Source organism: Camelina sativa, chromosome 8, assembly GCF_000633955.1.
Source record: "Camelina sativa cultivar DH55 chromosome 8, Cs, whole genome shotgun sequence".
Lineage (NCBI taxonomy): Eukaryota > Viridiplantae > Streptophyta > Magnoliopsida > Brassicales > Brassicaceae > Camelina > Camelina sativa.
This window is the reverse complement of record NC_025692.1, coordinates 26,330,476-26,347,051: the sequence shown is the minus strand read 5'-3', so window position 1 is coordinate 26,347,051 and position 16,576 is coordinate 26,330,476. Positions and strand designations below refer to the sequence as shown.

Genomic DNA, 16,576 nt, shown 5'->3' with positions numbered 1-16,576 from the left:
GCGAAATTAGCGAAGAAGCTGCCACTCATTTGATTTTCCAGATTTTTCCAGATCTCTTCTCTCTCTCCGTCTTCCGATTTTTTCGGGGTCACTGTAGGAGTCACCGCCGGTGAAAGGATATGGTGGTGATACACGGAGTGTATGTTACTCCACGCTTCCCTCTTCCTTCTTCATCTGCTCGACCTCTCAACACCTGCTGCTTTAATGGCAATTCCAGCCTCTCTTTCTTCCTGAAGAAACACCCTCTCTCTCGTACGCCTCTTTCTCTCTCTCTCTCTCTCTCACTCTCTCTGGGACGCCATTGTTGTACTGAGTGTACAGTGTACTTAAATTGATTTCTGATAATGATTAGCTAATTCGTTACTTGACTAGCTTCTATGAGCTAAACTAAAATGCTCTAGTACAATTAAAACAATAGTGTTGTTGTGGATCAGCTGCTCCTAGTACTAGGGGTTAAGGTAGTAGATGCTTGCTATGATGAGATTTGAGTAGAATGAAAGACGTTTTTGATTTGTGGGAATGTTGTTTTTGAGCAAACATGTTTGATTAGTTTTCGATTATCCAGATACGTCTTGATTAGATCCATGTCTGTAGGGAAGATCTTTGCTGGGAAACAATCTGCGGAGTTTGATTCTATCGCTGCCTCTGATAAAGTCTTAGTACCTGATAATCTTGATGATGATCCCAACAGTATTTCAGAAGAACCACAGGTGGATATCTTTTTTCATCTCTCTCTCCTCTTTAATCAGTGAGTTAGATGCAAACTGTTTAGAGGTTGAACCTTATGTGCATTGCAAATTTTGTAGTTTTTTTAACAGGAAACCGAATTTTTTGTTTTTTCTTTTTGTAGAGATTTGATCTAGAAATTCAAACAATGGAAGAGAACGAGGCAGTAAGAAGTGAAGACCAATCGTCTGTTTTTGATCCGAGTAACGTCGTCAAGGAGAGAGGGGTGAAACCAAGAATAGTTCCCCCGCCTAGTGATGGGAAGAAAATATACGAGATAGACCCCATGTTACGAAGTTACAGCAGTCATCTTGATTACCGGTATTATTTATTTGTCCTGCGACTTGTTTCGTTTTTACTATACCTGCTTGATGTAAGGCATCCAAATCTCATTTATTGAAGGATTTTTCTCACATTTGATGTAAAAGTTTGTAGTAAGGCTAGATGTTGTTGTTACTTTTGATTCCGCTTAAGTATCTTGCATTTATTTTGGCTACAGTTATGGACAGTATCGAAGATTGCGTGAGGAAATAGACAAGTATGAGGGTGGTCTCGAGGCATTCTCTCGTGGCTATGAAAAGTTAGGATTTTCGCGCAGGTAACTATTTGCTACCACCAATAATTCTTTGTGGGTATTGCAACAAAGAAGAACGAATCATTGGATACTAGGTGTATATTGAGTTTTAGCAGACATTCGTTCTTATCACAGGTTTCTAGATTTTGGAACTCGTGAAATGTATTTTATATTGTGATCATTTTTTGCATCTTTAGAAATTTTGCAGTAAGAAAATCCTGATTGTAGCCAAACTAGTCTTGTTTCAGCTTTTTTTTTTCTTAACGCTGCAGTGTCACTTTGATATCATTTCGTCAATAGCGTATTGTATGATTCCCTCATGGTAGTTTCATTGCAATTTCAGTGATGCCGGTATAACCTATAGAGAGTGGGCGCCTGGAGCTAAGGTATGTTTCTTTTAGTTTTCCACTAGAAAATTATAAGTGTGTTTTACTAATAGGAACATTGAAGACTGTAGCCAGAATCTTAGCATTGGCATTTTGTGCCCACAAAGTAAATAGTGATCATATAACAAGGGTCGGATATTGTTCTACAGTCACTATGTGGTAGAAATGTTATACCTGGTCATGTGAGGATTAACTTATAAATCTTCCTGGCCGATCTTGGACAATCTGAGAATTGGTTTAGGATTTATGAAAACCTGTCCCATGTAGGAGTGATTGGTTTGCTCAATCAAACCTGAGTGTATGCTGCATGTTAGTTGCATCTCTGTGGCAAATCGTTCGTCTTGATTGTATATGTGTTTTTTTTCTGTCATGAGTGTGCATATTTTATAAGTAGTTTAGTTGCTTTCCTAAACTTCTGTCCTCGCCTGTTTCAGGCTGCATCACTTATCGGAGATTTTAACAACTGGAATCCTAACGCAGATATCATGACTCGGGTAAGGCCTATTGACCACGTTGCTTAAATTCCTTATGCTTCTTTATGCTTGGAAAATTCATTTGAAGTTTGAAAATATGGAATTTAGACCAGTAATTCTCTTATCAAATCCTTTACAGAATGAATTTGGTGTTTGGGAGATCTTTTTGCCCAACAACACCGATGGTTCGCCTGCAATTCCTCATGGCTCACGTGTAAAGGTAGCTAACAAGTCGCTTCATTCATCCATTTCTGCTTCCCACGATTGTTGCATGTTTTATCGTAAAGAGATGTTCCCACTGTTGCAAGCAACGTTTTTACATTATGCACAGAAATATATGTTTTCTGCTGCGTATGTTTCAAATTTAGTTTCAGCATCAGATATAGAAAGTGGTTGTTCTGGTCATCTACAGTAGTATTGAGTGCATCTACATTTTCTTAATATAGATTCTGCGTGTCATTTGTATACGTGTGGATAAAATAGCAATGAGTTAATACATGTTTGGTTGGAAGTTTCTGAGAAAACTATGTAATGATGGTGTAGTAATTTCTGATGCACAAAACTCCAGATTCGTATGGATACACCATCTGGCATTAAAGACTCAATACCTGCTTGGATAAAGTTCTCAGTGCAAGCTCCAGGTGAAATCCCATTCAATGGGATATACTATGATCCTCCAGAAGAGGTAATAAGGTCATGCAATCTTTTGAATATTATATTGTGGAAAACGATTGTGCCTGTGCTAGTATGAAGTTTCTGAAAGTTCAGATTTATAGATTAGCTGGTACTGTCAAAGCAAAAGTCATGGATTTCTTTTCTGGACTATCCCAAACGCATATGTTTATTTAACCAATAGATTCTATTATCTATTATCGTTGGTGGTCCTATTAACTAACATCAGCAGATACTTTTGGTTGTCCTTTCAACGGTTCTAAATTTCTTTTCAGGAGAAATATGTATTCAAACATCCTCAACCAAAGAGACCTAAGTCGCTGAGGATTTATGAAGCACATGTTGGCATGAGTAGCACGGTGTGTGTCTGCCTCTTTGTCTTAAATTATTATGTTATGGTCCTTAACATCTGCTTTTATTCAGTATGGTTGTTCGAGTTCGACTATAATGATATAGATCCCATTTCTGGAGATTTTTCTATATCACTTGAATGATGAGAGTATAATTTTCAGGAGACTTCTCTATATCACTTGAATGATGAGAGTATACTTGTTATGCAGGAACCAATGGTCAATACTTATGCTAACTTTAGAGATGATGTTCTTCCACGCATCAAAAGGCTTGGCTATAATGCTGTTCAAATCATGGCTATACAAGAACATTCATATTATGCCAGTTTTGGGTATTCTTTGACCTGAGTTCTATTAGAATCCTAGATCTTCTCATTTAATTTAGTGTTGCAAAACTATACGCCTTTCAGCCTTTCTGATATGATGCTATCTGTTTCTTCAGGCATCTAGTAGTATAGGTATCTCATTTCTTATTGTTTTTATTTTACTAAGGAACATGCCGTTTCCGTTATGAACGCAGGTACCATGTCACAAACTTTTTTGCCCCTAGCAGTCGTTGTGGGACACCAGAGGAACTAAAATCACTTATAGACAGAGCTCACGAGTTAGGCCTGGTCGTTCTGATGGATATTGTTCATAGGTAGTGAAAGTTTTCATGATAGCATACAATCAGTTCCACCTTTTGGTCTTTCACTAGTCATTTGATATTTGCCATTCTCTAACTTGTGCAGCCATGCTTCAAAAAATACATTGGATGGACTGAACATGTTTGATGGAACTGATGCTCACTATTTCCACTCCGGGCCTCGGGGTAACCATTGGATGTGGGACTCACGTCTTTTCAATTATGGGAGCTGGGAAGTATGTAACTTTGTGAACTTTAAAGCAAAATATTGCAAACAGCCAACTTCCTTTAGCACTATTAATTCTAACTCTCTCTTTTCTTACAGGTATTACGATATCTCCTTTCAAATGCACGGTGGTGGCTAGAAGAATACAAGTTTGATGGATATAGATTTGATGGTGTTACCTCAATGATGTATACCCATCATGGACTCTCGGTACTTCAAACTTTTCTACAATGCATGGCTTTGCTAAAATGCATTTTTTATTTGCTTTCCCCATGTTCCTTTCCGATTGTGTCAGGTTTTACCCATGTCTTACATCGGTCTGTTGACCTACTCTTTTGTGTTTCAAATAGGTTGGATTTACGGGGAATTACACTGAGTACTTTGGATTGGAAACTGATGTGGATGCTGTGACTTATTTGATGCTGGTAAATGATATGATTCATGGGCTCTACCCTGAAGCGATTACCGTTGGTGAAGATGTAAGTTTTCTGAATGTCTTCTTTATAACCACCGATCTTTTGACAAGCTTTTTGCTCCATGTCTTTCCTAGTTCCTATATCACCTTCACCCTCGAAATAAGGTTAACAAACTTAGCACGCAACATAAAAACAAGTGTGTAGAGCCATAGGGATACATATGGGTTTATCATATTAATGATAGTCCAATGCAGAAGATTAACCAAATCAATGTCAACTAACAATGAAGGTTGTCTATATTTTCCGTGGTGCTTATTTCTGTGATATTTACTTATAAAATTGTTTCGTTTCAGGTTAGTGGTATGCCAACATTTTGTATTCCTGTCCAAGATGGTGGCGTTGGATTTGACTACCGTTTACACATGGCCATAGCTGATAAGTGGATAGAAATTCTCAAGTGAGTTTCTTTCTGCTTTCTTGCTGCATTATCTTTTAAGTTGCAACCTGCTTTAATGATTGGTGAAATGAGTCCATCTTACTCTCCACCATGTTATGCGGTGAAGGAAGAGAGATGAAGACTGGCAAATGGGCGACATCGTTTACACACTTACTAATAGAAGGTGGTCAGAGAAGTGTATTTCTTATGCTGAAAGTCATGATCAAGCTCTTGTTGGTGATAAAACAATTGCCTTCTGGTTAATGGACAAGGTATTAGATTAGACGCCATTTTACTTCTCTATATACATTAAACTAAATTTTACAAGTTATGTGGGTAATGTTTGTACGTTTCCAGGATATGTACGATTTCATGGCAGTAGACAGACCATCAACCCCTCTTATCGATAGAGGAATAGCTTTGCACAAAATGATTAGACTAATAACTATGGGATTAGGTGGTGAAGGGTACTTAAATTTTATGGGTAACGAATTTGGACATCCAGGTACTGTATCATTTAAGTTATTTCGTTTAGCTTTGTACAAAATTACGTTAAGAGTACATTTCTTGATCTTCTCCTGTAATTTTCAGAATGGATCGATTTTCCTAGAGGCGAGCAGCGTCTTTCTGATGGGAGCGTGATTCCTGGCAACAATTTCAGTTATGACAAATGCCGGCGCAGATTTGATCTAGTAAGTACTTACAGTCTGGCTAGGTACAACTTTTTCTCAAGATGAATGCTTTGCTGTGTTCTGATTCAGAAAAGTTCATATATAGGGGGATGCAGATTATCTCAGGTACCGCGGACTGCAAGAATTTGATCAGGCAATGCAACATCTTGAAGAGAAATACGGTGTAAGTCTCCAAGTTACAATCTTTGTAAATCATCTCAATCACCCAGTGGCTTTTATTCTGATTTTACATTTGAGCAGTTTATGACTTCAAAGCATCAATTCATATCACGAAAAGACGAAGGAGATAGAGTAATCATATTCGAAAGAGGTGATCTCGTCTTTGTCTTCAACTTCCACTGGACCAGCAGCTACTTTGATTACCGCATTGGTTGCTCCAAGCCTGGCAAATATAAGGTATACACAATTACACATCCAACTCTTTTTTGAAACAATTGGGACTTTGGCATTGGTTGAAGATAGAATCTCATATCCCTTACTACTTTTCAACATTCCAGATCGTATTGGACTCGGACGATCCTCTGTTTGGTGGATTCGGAAGGCTTGATAGCAAGGCAGAATATTTCACATATGTAAGAAAAATGAAACCATTCTAGTCAAAGTTTACATGCATTGTGACTGTCCCAATCTCTTGACCCAATCATGCCAATGCAGGATGGCTCATACGACGGCCGACCATGCTCATTCATGGTCTATGCACCGTGTAGAACCGCCGTGGTTTATGCTTTAGCAAACCACGATTAGGACATTCAGACTGTGGATTCGAAAATCGCAAGTCATAATCAGAGAAGAGAGAGTCTGAAACTGTGTTTATAAAACATTGACATGATTCTAAAAATGGATTCTGAAACTGTGATTCGAAAATCACCTAGAATGTAAAGTCTGGTAACGAAAATATTTGAAACACTAATCCGGGAATGTAGCACTTGATCAAGCAAGCCAATTTACATAATCAGGAATAAACAGGTCATTGATTCTAATGGATTTTGTGAATTCTTTAACAATTAAATGATAAGATACAAATTGACATGATCCAGAATCCGATTAATTTTTGTTTTATAACTTTTAAATCCAAATTTACTAGTGTAATTTTAAAATTTATTTAAAAGTTGTGAACGAAAGAAATCAAAACTTTTTTAAAAATTCAATTTCAAAACTTTTCTAAAAAGCAGTTCGAATATATGGAATCTCTAACGATCAAAAGACAGGATCCAAAATCAGTTAGTTTTCACACCGTTTTGTAAATTCAATATTCAAAATATCTATTAATTTTAAAACTTTTATTTTTCCCACAAAAAATATATCTTAAAATACTTTAGAAAAAACGAATCTTTTAAAAAATTGAAAAATAAAAAACAAATCAAATTTTTTTTGAAATCATTGTCACTTAACTTTATCAAATATTTAAAATCTCTTCCTTAATAGATAAATAATAATAATAATAATAAGATGGGGATGGAAATTACCCTGAGCAATGATGATGATACGATTAGCGAGAAAAGGGAAATCAGACAACTATCTTCATGGGCTTGTCACCTTTCTGATGGGCTAGAAATTCTTTCTTTGGGGCCAAAGGTTTGGAGCGTCTCCTACGATCGCAACACCATTCTCGAAAGAACACAACAGAACAGCCACCCCACCACCTCCACCGCAACACAGAAAAAACCCGAAGCAGTTATTGTCGCACACATCTAGTTAGAACCATATATCTATAGACTACAGAGATGATAAATAAACTGAGTTAGGATTCAAAACGAGGAAACCACCTCGAAACATGAAACAGAGACAAGAAAAATACCTTTTGTGAAGTGAGAACAGAGTCGACACATATTCGTTGCTTCGAGAACATAGCTTACACTTTCGCTTTCGAATCGTCCGCTCCAAAGAAAACAATCGTATTCTTTTTTCTTTTTTTTTTCGAGAATCGAACACACTCAAGTTAACAAACGATCGATGATGGGTCTCTCTCTCTCTCAGAGTCTCAGTTTATATAACCGTGTCTGATCGATATATAAAAAAAAAAAGGAAACTTTGTAATGCCCAAAAGAGGAAAAACGTTACATATATGTGTATATATAGATGCCGGTTTAAATTGATTTGGTTTAGATAAAGAATAGTTCCGGTTTAGACGATCACGCTACTTTTTCTTCTATAAATGTAAACCGGTTTAAATTGATTTGGTTTGGATCCGGTTTAGTCAATCACGCTCCTTTTTGCATCCCATTATATTTAGGATTAGGAATCCAACGGTCATCGTAGATCGCATCAGATAAACGGCTAAAAAAGCAAATTCTCTTGGAAGAAGAAAGAAGAAAGAAGAACACAGAAGATGCAACCGACAGAGACGACGTCGCAGCCGGCGCCGGCGGAACAAGGCCGTCGGCTTAAGGATCAGTTATCAGAGAGTATGAGTTTCAGTAGTCAGATGAAGAAGGAAGACGATGAGATGTCGCTGAAAGCTTTGTCGGCGTTTAAGGCTAAAGAAGAGGAGATCGAGAAGAAGAAGATGGAGATCAGGGAAAGAGTTCAAGCTCAGCTTGGTCGTGTTGAAGACGAGTCCAAGCGTCTCGCTATGATTCGCGAGGTTTGATTTCTTATTATTACATTTATTATTTCAATTCGATTTTTTTTGTTTGGTGTGTGTGATTTAAGTTGCTGCTTTAGGTTTTACATCGTAGTGTAGATTTAGATCAAGCTCTTAGGGCTTAGAGAGTGTTAAAAGGGGAGAACAATTTTGAACTCTTTTTCGGATTTAGTGGCTAAAATTAGAAAGTTGGATTTAGTTTGGTTTTAGGGTTTTGTTCAATTTCTAGGTTCTAGATTTGTGGAATATATTTTGTGTGTTTAAAGATGATCTTAAACCTGATTGGGGAAAGAAGAAGCTATGTATAGATCAAGCTTAGAGCTTGATTGTGGACATGGAGTGTATGTTTGCTGAGTTTGATGCTTTGATTGTTAAAATCAGGAACTTGAAGGTTTTGCTGATCCCATGAGGAAAGAAGTTACTATGGTGCGGAAGAAGATTGATTCTCTTGACAAAGAATTAAAGCCATTGGGGAATACTGTTCAGAAAAAGGTTTGGTTTTTTTTGTCTTTGAGAATTTCAATGCTTTTTTTTCTCTCTACTGTGATGCTAAGAATCAGGTTTATACCCCCATAAATCAAACTGACTTGATACTGAACGATGTGTTCAGGATTCTTAGGATGCTAACCTGTTTTTTTTTTCCATAATGTGCAGGAAACAGAGTACAAGGATGCTCTTGAAGCATTCAATGAAAAGAACAAGGAGAAGGTGGAGCTGATCACCAAGCTACAGGAGGTTTGTTCATTTATTCTCACTTTTCTCTCTACTCTACTTTTGCCTAATAAAAAATCAGGTGTGTTGTTTGAATGGAACGTTACAACTGCTCTGTTCATGCCATATGTATCTGGATGGTCCAACTTATTGGTTTTTCCTTCATCAAACTGATAGGCTTTAAGCTGTTTTGGGACATACCATTCCCATTACCTTCCTTTAGAACCCTAGTTTTGTTCCAAGATTCCCATTGAAATAGGTTAAATTGTCTTACTGAGTTTTGGTATCCAGTCGCCAAGTTTGTCATTCTTTAATAGTTGAATCCTGTTTCTAAAACGAGTTCCGCAATTTTGAAAGTGAGACCAGTAGAGACTCTATATTTAGGATACCCCATGTTTGAGTGATTTGCGTTGTATATTTGCAATTAGTTCTTCCAAACTAGATGCAGCACATGATCTTAAACAGTTAGACCTCTCTTTGCGCAAGTCAGATATCCAAAAGACCAATCACGCGTTTATTTGCATTTTTGTCTGTAACTGCTATATCAAAAGAGTTGTTTATATAGTCACTTATATGTTTTTGGTACGGTTTTTGAGACTTGATGGGGTTTCTTCTTTTTTGATGAATGTGTGCAGTTGGAGGGACAAAGCGAGAAACTGAGGTTCAAGAAGCTGGAGGAGCTAAGCAAGAACATTGATCTAACCAAACCTTAAGTGTTGGACGAGCACAGTCACTGGGTTTGGGCTGTTGAAAGTTTTTATACAAATATCACTGGTAAAATCACTGTTTAGAGTATTTTCATTGTTCTTTCATGCTTGTAGTAACATAATATATAAAATAAAGAGTAAGAAGATATGGTTTTGAACTAGATGTTGCAAAGAAAATGTAACAAAGTTACTTTGGCACTACATTTATCGACGTGATTGGCAGAATTGTAATAATAATGTAAAGCAACTATGTTTATCCAGAGCATTTAGATACATGACTCTATCATGAAGACATGAACCATTTCAAATCTCTCTAATTCTATTTTTAAGACCACATTTGAAAATCCTGACTTGAGAATTTCAGCTGTACATGAGAAAATCAAACTGACCATGAGTTGCATGTCTATGTTATCTATGTTAATACTTAATAGATGACATAGACATGCTAGGATCAAGTTAAGAGAGTAGTAATGTTTTTGAAATAAGGCTTGTCAATATACGAGAGTAATGTATATAACATTATCTATTGTATTTGTACCCCTACTAGTTCAATCTATAATGTACTAGAAATAACTAATATCTTGTAAGAATATGAATCTGCTATACTATGAAAATTAACAAAGAAAAATAAAAAATAGAGTTCAAAGGAAAATGGAATAATCAAACGTTTGGTTTGGTGGAAGTATCAACGCTGTTTCCTTTGTATGAGCATCTCTTACTTTATTATATTGAATCTGAAAGTGCATGCATCTACAATAATTAATATATACTTAGCATATATCTACAATGTTCCAAGTTTTAAACCTATCCATGAGATATCTCATGTCTCTCTTTATATGTGTAATCGTATCAAACGCATTTTCTGTTGCTCTCGATCGAATATTTCTTTTTCTTATACTACATATACTCCTCAAATTTCCTCTATTATTTTATAAAATCTTATGTGATGTTTTATTTTGTTTAGTATGATCCTTTCGCAGAAATGGCCGAGACATCAATCATATATAGGCATGTCACCGTCTTTCACTCAGATCAAAACTCTGTGTAAATTTATTATGTGTGTCAGTGTGTGTTCTCTAAAATGTTCGGTGCCGCAATAGTCCGAATATGTTAAAAACATTGATAGGTTTCTATTTTTAAACAAAGATCGACTTTAATTTACATGAGACTAGACTTCAATATATTTTCTTATAATTCAATGAGATGTGCGTTGAATGAGTGTATGTACCAGTCGTGCATGAGCATGGAGGAAAGCTACAAATCAAGCGACACGATCCAAGTTTAAGATACATACGGAGACATATTGTCTCACAATAAGTCAAAAGTCACAAACTTTTTTAATAGGACCAATATTTTTTTGTTTCAATAATTCATAATGTATCTAATATATAGGTTGGTGTTTATATTTTAGCTATTATTGAATCCTCTAACATAAATTGTATTGGGACATGCTTATTTTGGCTCTGCCCATATCTCTTCAATATATCTCGTCGGTTCACATGAATAGCCGTATACCTACAAATACAACAATTGATAAACAATACTACACGTCTACGTATATACTAATATGCGGTTACATTACTGATATAGATATCTTGTCTGTTTCCTTATTATCTTCGTATGTTTTCTTCCTCCGCGAAGCTTCTCAAAGAAATAAGATTCGCAAAAATCTTGCAAGTTGCCATTACAAAAAAAAAGGAAAAAAAAAGAACAAGAAGAAGGTATATATATCAAATTAGTGAAACGTGCATTTAAATAATTAAGTATTTTAATTTTTCAATCAATAAGGGGTATGAGTAATATAAACATGTGTTCCATAAACTTAAAATAAGAAACTACGTGGACATTTCTACACCAAATCACCCATATTTACATAATTGCATACAAAAAACCTATTTATGCTACCTTTGTACAGAAAAAAAAAATATTAAGTGTACCTTGCTCATATCTTAAATTCAGTGTCAAATATTTATCTTTCTATTTACAAATATTAACGTTAAACAAGAAGATAGATATTTGTATAGGTTTTTTTTTTGAGAAAAAAAAAAAACAAGAAGATAGATATTTGTATAGGTTTTATTTTTTTTTCGTCGCCTACATATATCACATATTTTTTAATCGAACGAATGCTTACAAATCACAATACTATAGGCTTATTGAAACGAACCAAAAAAGAAAAAAAACACCAAATTAATCGTGGAGAAAAAAGAGACGAGAAAACGCGAAAGAAAAAGAATCCAATGAAGGAAACGGGCCACGTCACCAAACCGCGAATTATGGACGTCCATACCAAGCGGCTGAACAAAAACGCCGACCGTTATTTGACACGTGTCGGTATGTGGGTGAAAGGTACGCACGTGTGTCTGGACGCACACGAAGCTTGTCCTTTAGTTTTATTTTATGTGACGGTGCTCTCACTAACCCAAGAGTGAATAAACAAAAAAAATTAATGGACCCCAATTTGATTTTCTAATATTCATGAATCGATGTTATTGTCTCATGTCTTATAAGATAGAAGTAAGTAAGTACTAGTACTATATTTAATCAATTACTTCACTTTATTATGACAAACTGTACTTATTATAAGCTTATAACTAACTTCAAATTTAACATTCTTTTAAGAAATTAGATGGTACAACCGTAATAAAAGAATCATTAGATTATAATTTTATCACGCATCAAAATATTTTATTTAGGCATCTATAACCCCCATTCTATTTTAGAATCAAAATTCTATTATACAGTAACATTTGCTCAAAATTATTCTATATATAGAATAATTCTATTCTCATTTCTATTTTTTTTATGTTAATTCAATGCTCTATTTTACAATTACTCTATTTTAGAGTAAAAAATAAATATATATATTGGAGATGATTTTAATATGTGAGTCATTATGCTGTTCTTTTTATATAGTCAAAGCGTTCTAAAAATTTGGTACAAAGTAGAATATATTGACATTTTGAGTTATGAATATTAATTTTATTATGTCACGATTTGACATGCTTTTCACTGGAAAAAAAAATTAGTAACGAAGAATTAAATTTGAATGGTCATAAACGAGGTAGCCTCATTTAACATGTTCCATTGCCGCTCTTTATCCATAACACCCAAAAAAAAACATGTTCTACAGCGAGTACGAGTACACTTTGGATTGGGTTTTAATTACCCGGCCGGTCAATACCTAACAAAAATACAACTAAATTATTCATGTGATTAGACTAATAATTGAGAACCCAAAGTATATCATAAGAAAATAAAATAACGTTGGGCAAAAGAATAACAATATAAAATTGGGTATGTCCTTAGTTTGTCTTGACATGCGAACACAAAAAGAATATTGAGAAACTACTTACCAAACACCAACCACTAGAAGCGCCAACCTTACCTAAATTCAAAGGTGATTACATTCATAACTAATTAATTAGTTCTTGAGATAAACCTAAAATCTAGTATTTATTATGTTCATTATATATAGCCTTTGTAAAGTTGTCGGGGTTTTACTACCTGACTTGTCTTAGTTTCAAACCTTAATTATAGTAGCTAGAGTCGTGTAATAACAATCCATATAGTTCCCTACCACTCCGATCATTTCATATTTTATATTAACATATAAATATCTAGGCATTTTAGTCTACTTGTATTTGTATATATATATACAATAGTCACAGGGATGTACATATTTATTTACATATAGAATATTTTTAAACAATTTTGCGTTTCAGTTGCGTCATATTTACTTGGTTTAACTTTACAGTTGGAGTAGCATATATATATCATAAAGTTTTATCCGAAGGAAAAATTATAGTACTCTCGAAGTGTCATTATAAGTCATAGTGTAGAAGTTATTTTTTTTACTTATATTGTAAATTGTAATAATGTCAGTATAGTTTTTATTGCATTTATACAAACACTGGTATAATTAATGAAAAGTTGCTTTCTAGTAAAGTGTCTCAATCATAGAACTGTCTTTTTCTATGCCAGTTAAGCACAATAATTAGGATTTTTTTGTTACATGACATTATAAATGTTTGTGTCTATCCTATGAAATGTAATATAACATACCAATCTATACTTTTTGGGTTAATAAGATACATATAATTATTATAACATATATAGTATAATGTTTCTCCCATACTGACTAATCATTTCAAGTTTGATTATCATATAACCCCCCAAAAAAAACTTGTCACCGTGACCCAATCAAAAGTTCATCATCACGCCACCAATAAAGATGTAGTGGCTGAGGTTCAACACATTTTTATGTTCTTTCGTACGTTAATCATAGAAAGTAATTGATGTTAACATTTCTTGAACACTCACAATCCACTGTCATGGAACATACTTTGCCTTCCATTTTATTTTTATCGCTAGACTACAAGCATGCGATTGGTTACATTATCATGAATAGTAAATATCTATAAGATTGTAATATATTCTTGCAAAACACAATGAAGAGATTGTCAAGTCTATCTAAGAATCGTCAAATGACAATGGACACTCATGTGATGTCACAAAATGTCAAAAAAAACAAACCAATTATTATGGAAAACCCTATAAATATTAATTTGGTATTTTTTATTTATTACAAAACTCACTTTTTTGGGGTGGCTGTATAAACATTAGGAATCGCTTTTGAGCAGAAGATCATTAGTTTCCATCATTATCCACAACATCTTTAGTTTCTACTGATGAATTTTTATATAAACAAAGTATTTAGACCCAAATACTATCCAAAATTACGACATATGTGAAAAATCAAATGTTTTTATCATATAGAACAGCTAAAATGTTTAACAATAGATAATTAAAAAAAATCGTAACGACAATACTTCTAACTCAAACCTGGACCCATGAAACAAATGTCAAACTACTATTACAATGAAGTGATAGATTTTTTATAATATTTATGACAAAATTTTATATCTGCCTAGGATACTCTCAACTTGTATATAGTTTTATGGAATGGGAATTCGCTTATCTCAGATTTTCTTGGGTAATTAAACGTGTTAATTACAACAGTTTTATGTTTATTCATGCGAATCTAAAAGACCATTATGAAAAGCTGGACCTTTTCACGCAAACCTAATGGCTCCACACAGTAAAATCTTAACTTTTAATCCTAAGAAAAGAATTTTAACTTTAGAATATTTAAAAATACAAGAAAAAGTATTGAACTGCAGAAATTTTGAATGTCAATATTATTATTTTCTTACTTCTTTTGCATTGCTACGAAAGTTACGGAACAGTATAAAGAGAACAAAAAAAAAATTCTGCAAAGCTGTCTGATTGGAAATTTGGAATACAAAATGTTGATAGAATTACACAATGATTTTGCTATTGCGTTATTTCATTCCTGATCAAATCAGTAGCGCAAGCAATTCCGACATATGTAATGTCATGTTTTCTCTTACCAAAAGCTATATGCTCAAAACTAACTAGCGCGATAGCCAATTTCTGGTGGAGCAATAAAGCAGACAGTAAAGGACTACACTGGATATCGTGGAAGCAATTGTGTACTCAACTTTCGGAAGGTGGGCTAGGCTTTAGAACACTAGAAGAATTTAATCTTGCCCTTTTGGCAAAGCAACTATGGAGATTGCTGAGATATCCAGATTCCCTTCTTAGCCGAGTTCTAAAAGGGAGATACTTTCGATATTGTAGTCCATTAGAGATACAAGTATCAAATCGACCTTCGTATGGCTGGAGGAGCATGTTGGCAGCAAAGCAGGTTCTTTCGTACGGAATTCGTAAGACCATAAGCTCGGGTTTTAATACGTGCATCTGGACTGAACCATGGATCCCAGATACGCCAGCACGGCCACCCCAAAGTTTAACTAGTGAGAGAAATCCTTTGATTTGTGTTAACACCTTGATAGATTTCAACACAAAAAAGTGGAAAATTGAACGTCTTCGGGAACTCTTCCCCCCGAAAGAAATTACCCTTATTTTGGGGATTAAACCGAGCTTGAATGCCTCGAGGGACGGCTATTCTTGGACTCTGACAAAGTCTGGAAATTATACCGTTAAATCTGGATACGAAGCCGCGAGAGCTATCTCTCGCCCTGCTTGCGACCTCCCTTCTCAGGGACCTAGTGTTACGACACTTAAGGCGCAAGCATGGAAGTTAAAAACATCACGGAAGCTTAAGCATTTCGTTTGGCAATGTGTGACTGGGTGCTTGGCAACATGTCAACGCCTGCATTATCGCCATATTGGTAGAGATAAAGATTGCCCTAGATGTGGAGCGGAGGAGGAAACTATAAACCATGTGCTATTTGAATGCCCCCCAGCACGTCAAGTATGGGCTTTATCGACAATCCCTTCCCATCCTATGGTGTTCCCTTCATCTTCCCTATATAGCAACCTCGATTTTCTATATGGGCGTGGCAGAGACTCTGGTGCAACTGATCAAAACTTGAGAATGTTCCCGTGGATGATGTGGTACATTTGGAAGGCAAGAAATAAGAAAGTGTTTGAAAATATCTCTGAATCTCCGCAAGATACACTGGAGAAAGCTATCCAAGAAGAAGAAGTTTGGAGAAGAGCAAATAACAGAGACTTAGCACCAGCGGTAGTAGAAGCATGCATACCTTCGATCCCAATTCCTCAAGAATCCCTTGTATGCTTTATAGATGGATCTTGGCATACAGAGGTGGATAGGAGTGGGCATGGCTGGATTGCGTCTATCGGTGATAGAATCCTGCACATGGGGCTAAAAGGATCGCGCAGAAGCTTATCCCCATTACATGCAGAGTTAGATACCCTTATTTGGGCTATGGAGTGCTTATTAGCGTTGGACTTGGATAAAGCCCTTTTTGCTACGGATTGTTCAGACCTCCTAAGTATGGCGTCTAATATCGAAGATTGGCCGATCTTTTCATCAGAATTGAAGGATTTTATTCATTTCAGAGATAGATTTGCTAATTTCAGTATTAGATATATTTCCCGAGAGGATAATATCCGTGCCGATAAACTTGCGAAATGTGCAAGAGCAC

The 16,576-nt window shown here is 35.3% G+C and overlaps 2 protein-coding genes across 3 annotated transcripts in view; both read left to right on the top strand.

Annotated features, from left to right (window-relative positions):
- The window catches only part of LOC104708758 (1,4-alpha-glucan-branching enzyme 2-2, chloroplastic/amyloplastic), a 6,522-nt gene extending 12 nt beyond the window's left edge, over positions 1-6,510 (top strand). Inside the window, exons 1-22 of one of the 2 annotated variants that reach the window (XM_010425379.2) lie at positions 1-252; positions 595-710; positions 851-1,047; positions 1,226-1,324; positions 1,644-1,686; positions 2,121-2,180; positions 2,299-2,379; positions 2,728-2,844; positions 3,107-3,190; positions 3,392-3,513; positions 3,702-3,821; positions 3,913-4,042; positions 4,132-4,242; positions 4,383-4,511; positions 4,802-4,905; positions 5,012-5,156; positions 5,242-5,389; positions 5,476-5,576; positions 5,662-5,739; positions 5,817-5,972; positions 6,074-6,148; positions 6,231-6,510. The exon at positions 1-252 is cut by the window's left edge and continues 12 nt beyond it. In XM_010425379.2, the coding sequence (XP_010423681.1) occupies positions 120-252; positions 595-710; positions 851-1,047; positions 1,226-1,324; positions 1,644-1,686; positions 2,121-2,180; positions 2,299-2,379; positions 2,728-2,844; positions 3,107-3,190; positions 3,392-3,513; positions 3,702-3,821; positions 3,913-4,042; positions 4,132-4,242; positions 4,383-4,511; positions 4,802-4,905; positions 5,012-5,156; positions 5,242-5,389; positions 5,476-5,576; positions 5,662-5,739; positions 5,817-5,972; positions 6,074-6,148; positions 6,231-6,320 (2,439 nt within the window). In that variant the 5' untranslated portion in view covers positions 1-119 and the 3' untranslated portion in view covers positions 6,321-6,510. The remainder of the gene's footprint in view (positions 253-594; positions 711-850; positions 1,048-1,225; positions 1,325-1,643; positions 1,687-2,120; positions 2,181-2,298; positions 2,380-2,727; positions 2,845-3,106; positions 3,191-3,391; positions 3,514-3,701; positions 3,822-3,912; positions 4,043-4,131; positions 4,243-4,382; positions 4,512-4,801; positions 4,906-5,011; positions 5,157-5,241; positions 5,390-5,475; positions 5,577-5,661; positions 5,740-5,816; positions 5,973-6,073; positions 6,149-6,230) is intronic. The other variant, XM_010425380.2, reaches the window with a different exon arrangement.
- Positions 7,819-9,847, top strand: LOC104708757 (putative U-box domain-containing protein 58). Its single transcript, XM_010425378.2, has 4 exons — positions 7,819-8,160; positions 8,542-8,652; positions 8,815-8,895; positions 9,507-9,847. Exons 1-4 carry the CDS (start codon positions 7,906-7,908, stop codon positions 9,582-9,584), a joined length of 525 nt encoding a protein of 174 aa, XP_010423680.1. The 5' UTR covers positions 7,819-7,905; the 3' UTR covers positions 9,585-9,847.

Coding starts and splice junctions, on each gene's coding strand:
- LOC104708757 (XM_010425378.2), top strand. CDS start 7,906: ATGCAACCGACAGAGACGACGTCGCAGCCGGCGCCGGCGGAACAAGGC. Junction 8,653..8,814: donor GGAATACTGTTCAGAAAAAG/GTTTGGTTTTTT, acceptor CATAATGTGCAG/GAAACAGAGTACAAGGATGC. Junction 8,896..9,506: donor TGATCACCAAGCTACAGGAG/GTTTGTTCATTT, acceptor GAATGTGTGCAG/TTGGAGGGACAAAGCGAGAA.